We start from the raw sequence: 17,386 nt of genomic DNA on the forward strand, positions 1-17,386 counted from the left end.
TGGTAATTGGGAATTGTTTAAGAACACCTTACTAGATGCCCCGAAAGCCATAATCGAGGAAGAAGGCGGTACTGGTTAAAAAACTTAGAGGCTTAGAGGGGAAGTGAAGGCAGCTATAAATTTTTTTTTTAAAAAAACACCCCATAATAAATGGAAGGATGAGGAAGTTGATAGCAATGAATATAAATCAGATGCTAGAAATTGTAGAAAATTGACAAGGGAAGCAAAGGGACACAAGGAGAAATTTATGGTCAGCAGAGTTAAGGACAATAATAAGTTTTTAAAATATATTAGGAGCAAAAAGAATCCTAACAATGGCATTGGTCCATTACTAGATGGAAATGATAAAATTATCAATAATAATGCAGAAAAGAAAGACATGTTCCATAAATATTTCTGTTCTGTATTTGGTAAAAATGCATGATGTAGTCATCATTTGATGATGAGAACACTCTTTCCATTCCACTTGTATCTCTGGAGAATATAACAGCTACTAAATAGCAGCTACTAAAGTTAGGCATTTTAAAAATAACTTGCATCCAAGAGCTTTAAAAGAGTTGGCTAAGGAGCTCACTGGACTGTTAATGTTGCTTTTCAGTAAGTCTTGGAACACTGGGAAAATTCCAGAAAACTGGAACAAAGCTAACATTCTGCCAATGTTTAACAAGGGAAACAGGATGATCCGAGTAATTACAGGCCTGTCAGTCTGACATTGATCCCAGGCAAGATAACGGAGTAGCTGATTTGGGACTAAATTAATAAAGAATTAAAAGATGATAAAGTAATTAACGTCAATCAACATCGTTTTATGGAAAATAGATCCTGTCAAACTAAACTGATTTATTTTAATGAGATTACAAATTTGGTTGATAAAGATAATAGTGTTGATGTAACATACTTAGACTTCAGTAAGGCATTTGACTTGGCAGCACATGACACTTTGATTAAAAAACTAGAACAATATACAATTAACAGGACACACATTAAATGGATTAAAAGCTGGCTAACTAATAGGTCTCAAAAAGCAATTGTAAACAGGGAATCATCACTGAGTGGTGTGTTTCTAGTCAGGTCTCAGAGGGATTGCTTCTTGGCCCTACACTATTTAGCACTATTATAAATGACCTGGAAGGAAACATAAAATCATCCCTGATACGATTTGCAAATGACACAAAAATTGAGGGAGTGGCAAATAAAGAAAAGGATGAATCACTGATATAGAGCAACTTGGATTGTTTGATAAACTGGATGCAAGCAAATTATGTGTGTTTTAATATGGCTAAATGTAAATGTATACACCTAGGAACAAGGAATGTAGGCCAAACTTTCAGGATAGAGGATTCTATCCTGGGAAACAGTGATTCTTCCGAAGATTTGCGGGTGTTGGTGGATAATCAGCTGAATATGACCTCCCAGTGTGGCACTGTGGTCAAAACAGGTAATGCATAAATGGAGAATCTCAAGTATGATTGGAGAGATTATTCTACCTCTGTATTTGGCACCAGTACAGCCACTGCTGGAATACTGTGTCCAGTTCCAGCATGCATAATTCAAGAAGGATGTTGATAAATTGGAGAGAGTTCACAGAAGAGCCAAGAAAATGATTAAAGGATTAGAAAACCTGCCTTATAGTGATAGATTCAAGGAGCTCAATCTATTTAGCTTAACAAAGAGAAGATTCAGGGGTGACTTGATTAGTCTGTAAGTACCTACATGAGGAACAAATATTTGATAACGGGCTCTTCAGTGTAGCAGAGAAAGGTATAAAACAATCCAATAGCAGGAAGCTGAAGCTAGACAAATTCAGACAGGAAATAAGCTGTACATTTTTAACAGTGAAGGTCATTAACATTTGGAACAATTTACCAAGGGTCTTAGTGGATTTTCCCTCACTGGCAATTTTTACATCAAAATCGGATGTTTTTCGAAAAGATCTGTTCTAGGAATTATGCAGGGGCAGTTCTCCAGCCTGTGTATACAGGAAGTCAGACTAGATCAAAGGTTCTCAAAGTGGGGTGTGTGGAATTTATTCAGAGGGGAGGGCGTGAGAAACTTCAGGAAGAAAAAAAATAACCACCTTACTATGCACAGGGACGTGCACAGCAATACAAATCTGGCCACTTTTGGAGGGACACTTTCTGTACCCCTGAGGCTGCAGGAGCTTGCTCTCCCCTGGTGGCCAGAAGAGCTGGCTCTCCGTCTGCGGCCCCGAGGACGGAGAAGTGGTCATCTCCTGTCCCAGCCCAACCCCAGAGAAGTGCGTTGCCCCCATTGGTGGGGGAGGAGGGGCGTGTCCCTGCTTGCCCTCCCTTGCTCTGACTGTGCACATTTTATTCGCAGCAATAACTAGCATCGCTGATTCATCCAGACATATCAGGCCCTCAGATGGAGTTGTGCATTTGTCTTTAGATGGCGCTGGGCATTTTGATGGATTTCTGTGAAGCTTGCCTAGCATTATGCAAAGTCATTGCCATCTGAACCTGAATCCATTTGCTATAACGCATTGTGCCCGTTTAATTGTAAGCACGGACGACAAGCGCCGCTTCTGCTTTTGCTGTTATTACAACGGATCTTCAGCTCATTCTTGCCACAGGAAAAAAAACCCAACTCAAGTGAAAAAACAAAGATGTCGAAACAGATTCAAGTGAAGCACCCCACCACATCTATCGGTAGATGTACTTGTGTGGTGGAAAGGGTGGGGGTGTAAATTACTACAGACACAAACAAGGGGCGTGCGAGCCAAAAAGTTTGAGAACCACTGGATTAGATGATCACAATGGTCCATTCTGTCCTAGGCATCTATGAATTAGGAACTTGCTCATGGGCCATTCAGCAAAAGTACTTTAAAAGCTACCAGGAGGAATACTTTGCAACTGCCAGAGATACCTACAGCCTTCTGGGCTGGGAGCTCGTATGCCATGCTCTGCCATGAGGCTGGCTAGGAACTCCTAAATCTATCACTAAAGATGTAGAAACAGCTGCACAACTAGTGCTCCTACTGGAAGGACCCATACATCCAATACATTCCTACAGCATTTCCTCTCGGGAGCTCCCCACCCAGGCAGTGCTCCCACACCATTCCCTACGGCAACACCTGCTGGGAACACCCTCCCAGCCAGCGTATACACCATTACCTATAGGGCCTTCCCATCAGGATGATTTACAAGCTCTTCTTGTCTGAACCAAGAAGCTCATGCATCTCCTCCCCATAAGTGGGTTCATTTCCATTAGCAGGTTGGCTTTGTTCCGTGTTGCAGCGGTTTTAGATTTCTGGGACTAATAAATAACCACCCAGTAGGCAGGAAACATTTGGAGGCATCAAAAGCAGGAGAACAACGACAGCGGGCCCTGGACACACCTCCCCTCCCTCCCCCGCCAGCCCCCAAAACACACACTGTGCTCACAGAGAACGTTTCAAACAGATGAAATGTAACAAGAGTCTGTAGACATATCCCTTACAGTGGGGACTGGTATGAGAGAACGAACGGGAGACAGGGTCTTGAGGGAGAATGTGGCATAACCTGGGGGTTCTCACCCTTTTTCTTTCTGAGCTCCCCCTGCCCCACCCTCCCCAACATGCTATGGAAACTCCACGGCCCACCTGGGCTGCCATAACTGTTTTTCTGTATATAAACCCCCTGAAACCTGCTCATTGCCCCCCTAGGGGGCCTGGATCCCCAGCTGAGAAACACCGGCATAGGCGAAGGCCAGAAGGGGCCCAAGGGAGAACAGGTGAGGGAGGGACTTGGACAAGGAAAGGGAACTGGAGAGCAGCCTGTCACGCAGGAGCTCAGCTTCACTACATCAAACGATAGGTGCTCTCCTGCAACCCTGGATGACAGGGATTAGATTTCAGAGAACGATGGAGCCTTCCTGAGCTGTCCATAAACGTCCTGAGAAGGGAGTTTCCATGGGACAGGACAGAGCAGGGCTGAGACAGAAAGGCCACCTGAAGCATTTGAGGGAGGAAAGGAGCGAGCAAGAGCGAGAATGTCCCAGCACAGCCCCATCTACTCAGAGACGGCTGGGCACAGTTCCTGCGCAACTGAGGAGAAACACTGCCACGGGCGCTGGGGAACGTAGTCACAAAGTGGGGAGCTTCTCCCACCCAGCTGCAAACAGAGCCACTCCCAGCGAGCTGCCCTTAATATACTACCCCGGGCAGGTGAGGTGCACCCCCAGGGCTGCTGACCAGAATCAGCGATACTTTGGGAGCAGGCAAAGGTGAGCATTTGTGCCTCAGCCCCACTACTCGTATGGCAACTTTGTAAGAACAAAAGAATGGCCATACTGGGTCAGAACAAAGGTCAATCTAGCCCAGTATCCTGTCTTCCTGCCAATGCCAGGTGCCCCAGAGGGAATGAACAGAACAGAGAATTATCAAGTGATCCATCCCCTGTCGCTCATTCCCAGCTCCTGGCAAACAGCCACTGATGGACCTATCCTCCAGGAATTTATCTAGTTCTTTTTTGAACCCTGTTATATCCTGGCTTTCACAGAATCCTCTGGCGAGGAGTTCCACAGGTTGACTGTGCGTAGTGTGAAAAAATACTTCTTTTTGTTTGTTTTAAACCTGTTGCCTATTAATTACATTTGGTGACCCCTAGTTCTTGTGTTATGAGAAGGAGGAAATAACACTTCCTTATTTACTTTCTCCACACCAGTCATGATTTTATAGACCTCCTTTATATCCCCCCTTAGTGGTCTCTTTTCCAAGCTGAGAAGTCCCAGTCTTATTAATTTCTCCTCATACAGAAGCTGTTCCATACCCTTCATCACATTTGTTGCCGTTTTCTGAACCTTTCCCAACTCCGATATATCTTTTGAGATGGGATGACCACATCTGCATGCAGTATTCAAGATGTGGGCGTACCATGGATTTACATAGAGGCAAGTTGATATTTTCTGTCTTACTGCAGAACGGATGGGGGAGAAAAGGGGTCAGTAAGGGGAAGCTGCAGCAGGCAGACCTCATCACCCAGAGAGCGGGTATCCTTCACCCTGCTGGCACCCCTGCACCGACAGGCCAGCATGCTCTTTACCTCGGAGAACGGTGAGCTTAGCATGGACGGTGATCTCCCCGTGAGCATTCTGGGCGACGCACTCGTAGACATTCTCGTCCCTGGGAGTCCGGAGGGGCTGGATCCTCAGGACAGCACCCGCGCTCTCGTCAAATTCAATGGTCTGAGACAGAAAGGGAGACAGAGGGATTGAGTACAAGGCCCGGGCCCTGGGCATGCTCTGTCTTGCCCACACAGGGGGCAGCTGCACACATTGATCCGGCTACAGCAGCTCCCCCTTCCTGCCCATCAGTTCTGCATTTTCCCCTCAAGACCTGCCCCAATGCTCACGGAAGACAATGACAGCCTTTGCACTCGCTTCAACAGGCTCCGCATCAAGACCTGTGATTACAGGATTGAATCGCACCTGACCCCCCTGCCCGTTTCATTCAACAAAAGCTCCCCTGCTCAGCTGAAAGCCCTGGAACACCAGTGAAACGATGAGCCTTTGCAGGAGTATGGGGATGTGGAGACAAGAGCCGCAAAAACAGAATGAAATATTCGAGCCCCCTCTTTACCCCATCTGCCTGAAGAGCAGATGTCAGAATGTCCCTCCCAACCCACAGCCGGCTAGCAGTGTAGAGGTCCCATTGTGGGTCAAGGCTCAGGGTGTCAAAATATGACTACTGCCCTCTCCTTGCCCTGCCACACACTCTTATTTAGATATTACAAATAAATTGGGTCTGGCCAGGAATGCCAGTAACGCTCACCCTGGGCTGTGGTGAACCTTAAAAAAAAAATACGGGCGGGGATAGGGGAGGTGTATTTAAAAAGTTGGCTGAGCTAGAGAAACGTCAGATTAAAAGGGCCAGTCCAGTTTGTGTTTCTTGGTGGAGAGGAAGAAGCAGCTTTATAATAGACACTTAAAAAGAAGCAACAAATGTGCCTAGTCTCCTCTCATTTTGCAAAAATCACACAGCTTAAGCCTCCAAGCTGTTAAAGGCTAAGAACTCACAACTCACTCCATTTATAGCTAACTCCCCCGCCCCCACACACACACTTTTATTGACTCCTTAGGGAATTCATGTAACAAAGCTGCTTTATGTCTGCTTTGCTCTTTTTACTACTTACACACACACTAATGTCGACACGTCAATCAGCGATGTGACGACGACAGCATGTGTCGATGTACCTGAGCTAACTCTGATCTAGTTAGCTCCAGTAACAACAGCAGTGAAGCTGCAGCAGCATGGACTAGTTGCTCAAGTACATACCTAGGGTCCCAGGTGGGCTTGTAAAGACCAGGCTGCCACGGCTAGATCAAAGCTAGCTCAGGTATGTCTATACCTGCTGCAGTCACAACTCTGACTGCAGCCGCGTGGACTCGCGTAGTTCCAGTCTGTCTCTTACCTCAAATCTCTGCGAGTTCACTTTCTTCCCCTTCTTGTTCCAGGTGACCCGGGGCTTGGGATCCCCCGTTGCTTGGCATACAAAAGAAGCCACACCTCCTGACACGCCAATTTGGTCCACTGGTTTTTTAATGAACTCCGGGGGACCTTTAAAAAAACAAACAAACAAAAAACAGTAGATAAGCCCTTATAAGAAGCAGTCATAGTTAAAAAAAACCCCACCATTCCTTATACTATCACAGCTATCTAGCAGAGCTGGGGAGTTACCATGGAGCCTGTCAAGCACTAGTTTCCAAGGAGACACCTTTGTGGTGCTGCCCTGCCCTCAGTTTTACAAACGGGGCACCTGTTTCTTTGTTCTAAGTCTCTTTCTGGTGACTTAGAAGACAGAACTCAAATGTCCTGTGAAACTTTATATCTCTTTATATGCAATGCTATAATTGGTGGGGGACACAGAGCCCCTGGAATAGGGGGAGCCCCTAGGAGGCATGGGAGAACAGGGGTGCACCCAGAGCCTCTGGCATAGGGGGAGAATGGAGGACACTGGCATGGGAGAGGGGGCACACAGAGGTGAAGAGAATCTAGGCGAGCATGGGGAAAACGGGGGGGGGGGGGGGAATAGGGGTTCACCCACATTGCTTGGGCATGAGGGACACTGCTATGGAGGGAATGGGGGCCACACAGAGCCCTTGCCATAGAGTCAAAGAATGTAAGACAATGGTATGGGGAGGGACGTGGCACGAGGAATGGGGGGGGCACACAGAGCCCCTGGCATCAGGGAGAGGGTGGGGATGAGGTGCACTGAGTCCCTGAAAAAGAGAGGGAGGGGAGGGTGGAACTTGTGTGGGAACAGAGGGATGCAGGGAGCCCCTAGTATGTGCAGCATGCTTCGCCTTCAGAAGCTAGGAAGTGGGTGACCCATTTTTGTGCGTGCGTGCATGTGTATTTTTACACACACACACACACGTATCCCCGTAGGTTGGAAAAGCGAGCTGACAACGTAGAGCAACAAACCAAATTCATCACCACTTGAAACAATCAAGTTGTCAAAACTCAGTGCACAGCCAGAGTTTGCAGACTGCTCCGGCAGCTTTCCCCCCAAGAGACTCTGCAGGCTTTTAAACCCAAAACCAGGGGATCTGCGCAGCTCAGAGAGGGGCCCAAAAGCCCCTCAAACGCCTCTCACATCCAGCTGCGCAGAGATGCAGGCATGCCTGATTAAAAAAAAAAACAAACACTCACAGCTGTGACTGGGTTTTATCCTTCCCTGGACAGTGACTCCCCTCCAAGCTTGAGAGCCTACAAGAGCACCTCTGAAGGAAGAGGGAGAGGGGAAGACTGGGCAAACATTACAAGCAAGGAAAGAAAGAGTCAAGGGGCTTCTGGCGGGAGGAGGGCTAGACAAGGAGGAGTCTATCTAGAACAGCGGTTCTCAACCTATTAATCATTGTGGGCTGCAGTGTTACCTGGGCCGCAAGTTGGAAACCACAGCACCCCCTCACACACATCCTCCCCACATTGCTGTGCCCAGCGCCCCCAGCCCAAAGACCCCTCCACAGAGTGGGGCCAGGAATGAAGCGCCCAGGTTGGCTGTAGGGTTGGGCAGGAGGGACCCTGTTGCGTGGAGCTGGGCGCCAACCCTGACCCCTGCTGTGTGGGGCCAGGTGGCAGCCCCGATCCGGACCCTGCTGTAGGGGGCTGGGCAGCAACTCCGGCTCTGGACCGCACTGCCCTTTAGCACACAGCTGGGCCGCAGGTTGAGAACCACTGTTCTAGAAACTCCCAAAGAGGCCTTCCTTCCGTGTCTGTTCCAGCTCTAACCTGCTCTGCCAGCACAGTTTCCTCTACTCTAGTTAGTTTAAAATTGACTGAAATATTTACATCACAAGGCCACAGCTGTGTTCAAATAAAATCACTCAGATCATAAAGATGGCGCCTGTTATTCTTGTGGAAGCAGACCACACGACTGAAATGTGCATATTTATATGTACATATTCAGGGTCTATAAAGCAAGATGCAGACATCCTACCAGAAAGAGCGCTTCAGAAGAGGGTGAATGGGAGCCCAGGAAATGTCCCCGGTGAATTGCAGTGATCTAATGTGAAAAGGAAGTGCCCTCTTCTCCTTCCCAGCTCCATCTCCTTGCCGGGCAACTGGTATATAAATAAAAGTGTGTGTGACGGAATCAAGTATTTGTTTCCATGCTGGAGGTAAACACAATTTGTTGGAGCTGTTTATGTCCTGCTGAATGTTGTGTGCACAAGCATTAGATTTATAAATATCTAAATCTATATTTAGAGAGGTCACAGAGCTGCTCTTGCACTTTTACAGCTCAAGGTTGTCAGAAAGTCCTGTTGGAAACTCCTGCATTCAAGAATTTGTCATTTGCTTGTAAAAATCTGCTCTGGGCTAAAAATTAAATGCACAGTCTCTGCCCAAGGCCTTATCTCTCCCCAGTCCCCCTGCCTCCTGAGTTAACATCTGAAAAGTCCACACAGGTCAATTTTTGAGCTGTACCAGTGCAGCTGAAAAGGTCAAGGGCTTCTTAAAGACATCAAAGTTACACATTAGTCTTAGAATCAGATTCTTTACTAAAATTAAAAATCTAGCCTGTGACTAATCATCCATAATATCGACAATTATTGTAGAAGGCAAGGTGATCTAGTTATTGGAGCAAACTACTGGGAGCTAGGACTCTGGGGTTCTAATTCTGGCTCTGGGAGGGGAGTATGATCTAATGGTTACAGCAAGAGACTGAGAACCTGGACTCCTAGGTTGTATTTCTGGCTCCATCATCGACTCATTGTATGCTCATAAGCAAATCGCTTCATCGTGGCTCAGTTGCCCCCATCTGTAATCGGGAACAATAGTTACCTGCCTTGCATGGCAGTTGTGCTGCTAAATTGCATATAAAGCATTCTCTACAAATGGAAAGAAAATAAATTCAAGAGGAGTTACTGTTTCTAAAACTCTGGGTCCCTCAGATCCAGCATCTGCCTCTAATCTCTGTTAACCACAGCACCCACGCTGATTCCCACACTGGTCACAAAGGTGCCACCCACCCCAATCCCAATGAAGCGCAAAAAAGTGTTCTCCCCTTGTCATATGAAGTAGAAATGAGGTGGCTTCAGAATTCCCACATGCTGCCCAAGAGAGTCAGAAAATCCAGGGGCTTTGGTGCAGAATTCAGATCCAGCCTGCACCCGAATATGCAAGCTCTTGGTTAGAATCCCTGATATATTGTGTAAATGACTCTGGGAACCTTCATAACACACAGGTGCTATAAGAAAGTAAAAAGATATTAGTACAGGCAACCAGAGGGTCTGTGTATTTCTTTTGAAATACCAGGATTGTAGTTTCTTGATTTTTTCTTTTTTTTGGTAGTCATTCTGAGACTCATTTTTCCAGACATCACTGTCACATTCGAGGAGGTTTTATACCATTTCACCAATCCTCCCAGGTGGTCACAGGTGAGTGGATGGAAACACAAAAGCTGTCCCCTCACTGACCTGGTTCTGGAAAGCCACAGTGAATCTTACCCACAGCCTGATGCTCCTTGGGAGCAAGGCACGAGGGATTTTATTTTTTCCTCCGTTTCCTGATTAAAAAACCCCAGCTCTTTCTGGGAGAGCTTGAATCAAGGGGAGGGGAAGATGCTTCGATTCAAAGAACCTTCCTATTAGGAGAGGCTGCCTGTGGGGTTTGTTGCCGGAGAGATGAGGCTGCAAACACGCCTGCTGTGCACCTGCAATTTTTTTAAATTTTTTTTTTTTGCACGGCTTAATGGAAAGCCCATCAACCTAAACAGAACCTTTCATTCCAATGAGGGCCCGCCCACCTCCTACTCACTTCCCAAAATGAACAGCCAGGGGCAACCAAAGCACTGGATGTTGACAGCAGACAAGCAACAAAACCCTTTCTTTCCTGCTCTGATTACGTTCAGGTGGAGGCAAGCAGCTTACCTCCTCCCCCTCTTTTGGAGCGGAATGCCATCCCTCTGACCTTGTCCCCACCCTGCCCCCAAGCATGTTCTGTTCTTACCTCTTGATTCAGGATCACTGCCTTGGCCAACAGCACCCAGATGCCTGGCAAGGACATTCTTCCCATCACCAGCATGGTGACTCTCTGTCTAGCTTGACCTGCTCTAGTACTTGGTAGGTGGGCTCTTTAGGCCCCTCTTGAGAAGGGAGCTGACCCACATGCAGCATCACCATTTTTGAGCATGCGTTGGGGCCTTTAGGAAGAAACGGGTTTGGGATCGTCAGCTCATCTCCCAGGCACACGTGGGTTTAGGGGACATCTCACTGGAGAGGCATGATAAGATGTCACTTCTGGTGGCCTTACAGAGTTAAATGACTTGATGGTGGGAGCACCACCGACTTCTCTCTCCTTGCCCAGTTCTTTCACGAGGAACCTTAAAGGAAAAGCTCTTAGCTCATCTTTTGCAAAGCCCTTGCAAGAACAAGCCACCTCCTTATGACACATGCAAGCTAAGAGAATCTGGGGAACTCTGTATCAAAAAGGAACTGGGGGGAGCCTATCTAACCCTATAAATCCCAATACCCCACAGGAGGTGCTGTCATGGGGCACAGTAAGCGATGAATGGGGGAAGAGGACAGGCCAGGGCATGCTTGTCTGAAACATCAGAAACTGAAGAAAGAGTGAGAAAGATTGAAAACTCAGAGTTGGTTTAACAAGGCAGGCGGGATTAACATATCTGAACTGACAGCTGAAGGAACAGAATTCAGTTGCTCAATCACTCCACCAAAACTTGCCTTCCTCTTTCCTGTCAAAGCTGGTCCCCAGATGGACACAGCAGCCCTGCAGCTGAGATCTTCAAGGGGTAAAGAGGACAAGAAAAATATTTAGCCCAACAGTGCAGTCTTTCGTTTATAAATATAACGGATGCAGCATGTACTTCCTCCACATAGTCTCACCAACATGAGACAGTCATGAGCTGGTTGTACATGAATCCAGGGCCGAGAGGGAAGTTTGGTCGCCTCCACTCTGCCGAGGCAGCAAACAAAAGTGCCAGACTGTGATGAGGGTTTTCGGGGATGTTAGCATCTATCCTGCTCGCTAGGAATTGGATGGGAACTACCGAATCTGTTCATAAAGGTCACCAAACAAACAGCCTTTGGTCACTACCAGCATAGGCTGGATCTGAACCAGTGATCTAGAGCTGAAAAGCCTTAAGTTACACACCTTGTACCGATCATTGTAGACAGTGCTATGTCGACACTAAACTGGGAGGAGTGGTAGATACGCTGGAGGGCAGGGATAGGATACAGAGGGACCTAGACAAATTGGAGGATTGGGCCAAAAGAAATCTGATGAGGTTCAACAAGGACAAGTGCAGAGTCCTGCACTTAGGACGGAAGAATCCAATGCACCGCTACAGACGAGGGACCGAATGGCTCGGCAACAGTTCTGCAGAAAAGGACCTAGGGATTACAGTGGACGAGAAGTTGGATATGAGTCAACAGTGTGCCCTTGTTGCCAAGAAGGCCAATGGCATTTTGGGATGTGTAAGTAGGGGCATTGCCAGCAGATCGAGGGACGTGATCGTTCTCCTCTATTCGACATTGGTGAGGCCTCGTCTGGAACACTGTGTCCAGTTTTGGGCCCCACACTACAAGAAGGATGTGGAAAAATTGGAAAGAGTCCATTGGAGGGCAACAAAAATGATTAGGGGACTGGAACACATGACTTATGAGGAGAGGCTGAGGGAACTGGGATTGTTTAGTCTGCGGAAGAGAAGAATGAGGGGGGATTTGATAGCTGCTTTCAACTACCTGAAAGGTGGTTCCAAAGAGGGTGGCTCTAGACTGTTCTCAGTGGTAGCAGATGACAGAACAAGGAGTAATGGTCTCAAGTTGCAGTGGGGGAGGTTTAGGTTGGATATTAGGAAAAACTTTTTCATTAGGAGGGTAGTGAAACAGTGGAATGCGTTACCTAGGGAAGTGGTGGAATCTCCTTCCTTAGAAGTTTTTAAGGTCAGGCTTGACAAAGCCCTGGCTGGGATGATTTAGTCGGGGATCGGTCCTGCTTTGAGCAGGGGGTTGGACTAGATGACCTCCTGTGGTCCCTTCCAACCCTGATAGTCTATGATTCTATGACAAGAGAGCTTCAACGGAAGAGCTTTTCAACGGGAGAAGCTCTTCAACGGGAGAGCTTCAACATAGCTGCCACCTGTCGCGGATGTGGATTAACTGAGCTGATGGGAGAAGCTCTCCCATCAGCAGAGTAGCATCTTCACTAAAATGCTACCGTAGCACGGGCTTTTTAAATGTCGACCTGCCCCTCAGACTAGACTGATTCTCTAAGAAAATCATGCCAACCTTCCAGATCAATTCTTTGAGATACTCCTGCTGACCTAGGCTAAAACTCCCTTAGTGCTGGATTATTTAGGAAGAAGACAGTTTGGGAGATGTATAGACGGGTCAGGAGATAGAAAACAATGGCATTCTCTCTCTCTCTCCTATCTATGCCACACAACCAACATTTCACACGCTCCAGACTAGAACCTGCCCTACACTGAGGATGTTTGAGCGTTCAGCCCCACTCCCCATGGAAATAGGACTGGCCAGAAGCTGAGGAGCCCAAGCTTTAAGGGGACCTCGCTCTCAATGGAGAATGGAAGGGAAAGAAACAAGTCCCCACTCCACCACCATCTCTTCTATGGCCAAAGGACAGGAGGGAGAGGAAACCCATGCCCTGATTTTATCCCCACCCTGGAGCGAACTATGCCCCCAAACCATTATGGATGCCTTGTATGTAGAGCCCTCTTTAAGGCGGGGGGACACATGGGACCTGATGCTCTTCTCTGATAGTCGCCCGTCCCCCTTTCCTTCTCCTGGCAGAGAGTCCCCTTCACCCACCCAGCCCCCGGGTGCCGGCTGAGAACTGTCTCAAGGGCAGAGCCCAAGGAAAAAGCTGGAGCGGTCAGGAAAACAGAAGCAAAAGGAAGGTCTGGACTGCTCCGTCGCTATAGTAACCGGCCCACGTCTCTTCTCTTTAAGTCTCTTCTCTTTACACAGGCCTGGCTTATTTCCTCTCCTCCTCAGGTGCAAAGCGGGGGGGTGGGGGGTGGGGGGAGTGCGAATCTTTCCAGTGCCACTGAGAGGAGGATGGCGCCTCACCCTGCTGCCAGCTCCCCGCTCCTGGGGAAAACCCCTGACGGCATCAAGGCAGATTCCCCAGGCAGGCCCCTTGGCTGGCAAACTCGCTTCCCACATGCTGCTCCATCTTTCCCCTTACCCAGCTCCTCAGGGTGCCTTCCCTTCTGGCTCACTGCCCTGGTACTGGGCTGGCGAGGAGAGGCAACGAGGCTGGCGAGGAAGGGGGTAGTGCAACCAACCGCTCTAAGATAGTTACCAGCAGGGAGATCTGGCCATGCTCTGTCCGAGCCTAACAAGGGACTTTTCAAATTGCCCAACTCCCTGTTGTTGCTGTTTACTGTCCCCATGGTTTTCTTAGCTCTTCCCTAGCCCTGAGGTGAGGTGGGCAGCTTCGGCTGGCTGACCGTAGGCTGGAGAATTCATCTTTGCATCCAGCGTCAGCTCCCTCCATGCCCCTCCACCTCCAGGAAACTGCCACAACAATGGACAACAAGTCAAGACAAACAATTTATTCTTTCAGCCGGCCTCGGGGGCAGAGAGCAACATGAGCCTGGCTGAAAGAGGCCCCTCGCCCACAGCAGCAAAAAAATTAATAGAGACAAAAGAAAGCCAGTTACAAAACGTATATTTAAAAAGGTTTTGCTTCCACTTTCCAAGGCCCCCGGTCTCTGCAGTCAGCATTGTGATGGAGGCCTACGCTCCAATCGTGCTGACCCAAGGAGCCCGCATGTGGGGACACCACATTTCAACTCCTACCCATGCAGGTGAAAGAACGCTCAATTATCCCCCAGCATGAAGAACAGAGAGAGAGAGAGAGAGAGAGAAACTAGACTGCACCTGAGACAGCCCGGGAAGAAAGCAAGAGCACAGGAAGGAACAGACATTCAGTCCGAGCAGCTAAGGTATAACCAATTGATCAAAAAAGTCTCCCCTCAACTGAGGTCCTTAAAATAACTGGGGGGGGGGCACCCTCACAGACCCCGCTTCTCTGAGCAATTTGCAATGGGTCAGCTGTGCCAGTAAACCATTTGGATATTTCCTTCTCCATTTTCTTGTATCGGTTGCCATACAAAGTACATCTCCACTAGAAAAATGGGTCAAGGTGAGGTCAGGGTGTGTTAGCGAACGCCTATCTTCTTCCTACCGTGGAGACGTTGAGCAGGACAAGGTGTACACTGGACTTTGTTCTCGTACGCCTCAACCAGCTCCAGGGGGGTAGCAGGTGCTGGAATGCTAGGGAAAAGGTGATATAGAAGCCCGGTTTTGTGGGTAAGGGCCTGGACAGACTTGGGAAACCTGGATTCATTTCCTGGCTCTGTCACAGTCTCTCTCTGTGCTTCAGTTCCCAACTGTAAAATGGAAATAATAATCCTTCATTTCTCCCACCCCATTGTCTGCCTTGCCTGTTAGACTCTAAGCTCTTTGTGAGCGAGAGTTCCTGCCTCAATTAGTGTGCACAGTATCCAGCACAAGGGGGGTCCCAACCTTGGCTAGGCCCTCACGCACAATCATGATGCAAAGAATAACGAATAATAGTCAACTACAGTCCCTAGAGCCAGGAATGCAGGGACTCTCACCAAGGTCAAACAACTTCACAAAAACAGAAGGAAGTTCTGGCATCTCCCACCATGGCTTGTAATTCTAATGGGAACATCTCCCTTGACAAGCTGGTACTCTCTCACTGCAGGCGTGATAAGGAAGGAGCCAGGCTGAACCAGTAAGAGTTCACTCCAGACAGCAGAGGAGTAAAAACATGCTCCTTTCCCTTTGTTCTTTTTGGGCTGAAACTTTCAGCTGATTTCATGAAACACTCTCTCCATTTTCACAGCTGCCAACAGTTTTATGATTAGAAAAGGAGCTTCGCCGCCCCCCCAGTAACTAGATCGCTGGGCGGCAGCTTTAATCTCCACTTTTCACATCTCTCTCTGAGTTTGTAATCCAGGTGCCACTAAATATTGCATGGATGTTTGCTGACTTAGGCAACGGCACCCACACCCACAGCCTTTTTGGGTGTGTGTGCTAGATACATACACCTAGGGTTTGAGAGAGAAAGGGCAGAGACAGAGCTGAAGTGCTAGGGCAGAGTGACAGCAAGGGTAATGGATGGTGGGAGTGGGAGAGAGAAGAGAACTATATGGGAAGGTAGACAGGAGTTGGGTAAAAACAAAGAGAGAAAGGAGAGCTAGAGACGTAAAGGGTGAGGATAGAGGATGACAAAGAAAAACGGGGCCAGTGGGGGAGAGACCAATAGGGAGAATTTAAAGGGACCAGGTAAGGGACCTGCATATGGACAGCAAGGGAAGAGCAGAGAAAGAGAGCAGACAAAAGAGGGAAGCTAAGGAGAGATTAACACAGGAGAGAGGAGCAGATTTAAGACAGATGGAGAGTGGGGGAAAGAGAGACTGTGACGTTCGAAAGGGAGACTGTTCAAAGCACCAGCGTAAGGGAGCCTAGGTTGGGGTGGAGACAAGAAAGCTGTATCCATAATGTACATTTCTCTACATCAGAGAAATGAGAACCACAGACTGGAGCAAGACTGGTGCAGGGGGGTGTCTCTATGGAGATGCTCAATGAGACTGAAAACACCCCTCAGAGAACTCCTGCTGAGACTTGTGTTGCCTCGAAATCCACAGTTTTAGTGACAGATCCTTTATTTTCTCAGGTCCGCTTCTCGGTGCCTCGCAAATAAAATTAAAATGAGAGCTTTCTGACAGAACAAACGAACAGGGAGTGAATTATATTCCATTTCCCCGTCAATACCTTCTCCCCAACCTAGTCGTCTTATCATCATAAAAAGTCCATTAGCAGTAATTGGGGAAGCAGCGGGATGCGGGGCCGCTATGTGAAACACAAGTAGGCTCGCTCACCAACTGGCCTTTTCTGGGAAGGCAGACAGGATAATTATAGGCTGCAGGCAGAGATTTCCTCTGACTGCCATTGCTTCTTGGCTCCCTTCAGGGAGATGGGACTGGCAGGGTGAGAGAGCGAGCGAGCAGAGACATTTTGTTAGCGGTAACCTCTTTCCCTTGCTATCTACTGGTACTGTTCCAACAAGCCTAGCCCTCCTGGGCCGGTTAATGACTTTGGCTCACGCAGCCGCTGGCCTGTCCTTCCACAGGGAAATGTGTCATTTGAAGAGCTCCCTTCTCTCCCCCGCCCCCGGCAAGCCTCCGTTCCCCACAGGTTGAACCACAGATGATGATGACAGCAGCGGAAGGGGGCTTTGCCCCCATACACAAAGCATGAGAGGAAGGAGGAAAAGACAGGCCAGTCAATAAATGTTTCTTGCCCCACCATGCCATGTGCTAGCCACTGCTGAGTCACCACAGGATCTGGCTACTGTCAGCCATGTCCATCCTCCCTGCTATGCTGTTCGCCCTGACCCCTTGTTGCAGGACAGGCATTGCACCACGAGTTTACCTAGCACACTTTCGGGGGCTGTAATACATATATTGCAGGGGTGGGCAAACTTTTTAGCCTGAGGCCCAGATTGGGGTGCGAAACTGTATGGAGGGCCGGGTAGGGAAGGCTGTGCCCTCCCAACAGCCTGGGCCCCGCTCCCTATCCGACCCCTCCCACTTCCCGCCCCCTGACTGCCCCCCTCAGAACCCCCGACCCATCCAACACTCCCTGTTCCTTGTCCCCTGACCACCGCCTCCCGGGACCCCCACCCCGTATCTAACCCCCCCTGCTCCCTGTCCCCCCCAACCCCTATCCACACCCCCACCCCCTGACAGGCCTCCCAGGACCCCACCCCCTATGCAATCCCCCTGTTCCCCCCCCAACTTCTGCCCTATCCCCTGATTGCCCCCTTGGACCTCTTGTCCCATATCCGACCCCCCCCGGCCCTGGCGCC

General features: G+C 48.7%; 1 protein-coding gene across 8 annotated transcripts in view; it reads right to left on the reverse strand.

Moving 5' to 3' along the window:
- The window catches only part of PTPRS (protein tyrosine phosphatase receptor type S), a 247,487-nt gene that overhangs the window by 102,668 nt on the left and 127,433 nt on the right, over positions 1-17,386 (reverse strand). For all 8 annotated transcript variants that reach the window (XM_073323722.1, XM_073323721.1, XM_073323720.1 and 5 more), the window contains exons 3-4: positions 6,411-6,556; positions 5,043-5,184 (exon numbers count right to left, since the gene is read on the reverse strand). In XM_073323722.1, the coding sequence (XP_073179823.1) occupies positions 5,043-5,184; positions 6,411-6,556 (288 nt within the window). The remainder of the gene's footprint in view (positions 1-5,042; positions 5,185-6,410; positions 6,557-17,386) is intronic.

The sequence above is a fragment of the Lepidochelys kempii genome, chromosome 25 (assembly GCF_965140265.1).
Source record: "Lepidochelys kempii isolate rLepKem1 chromosome 25, rLepKem1.hap2, whole genome shotgun sequence".
In the NCBI taxonomy this organism is placed as follows: Eukaryota; Metazoa; Chordata; order Testudines; family Cheloniidae; genus Lepidochelys; species Lepidochelys kempii.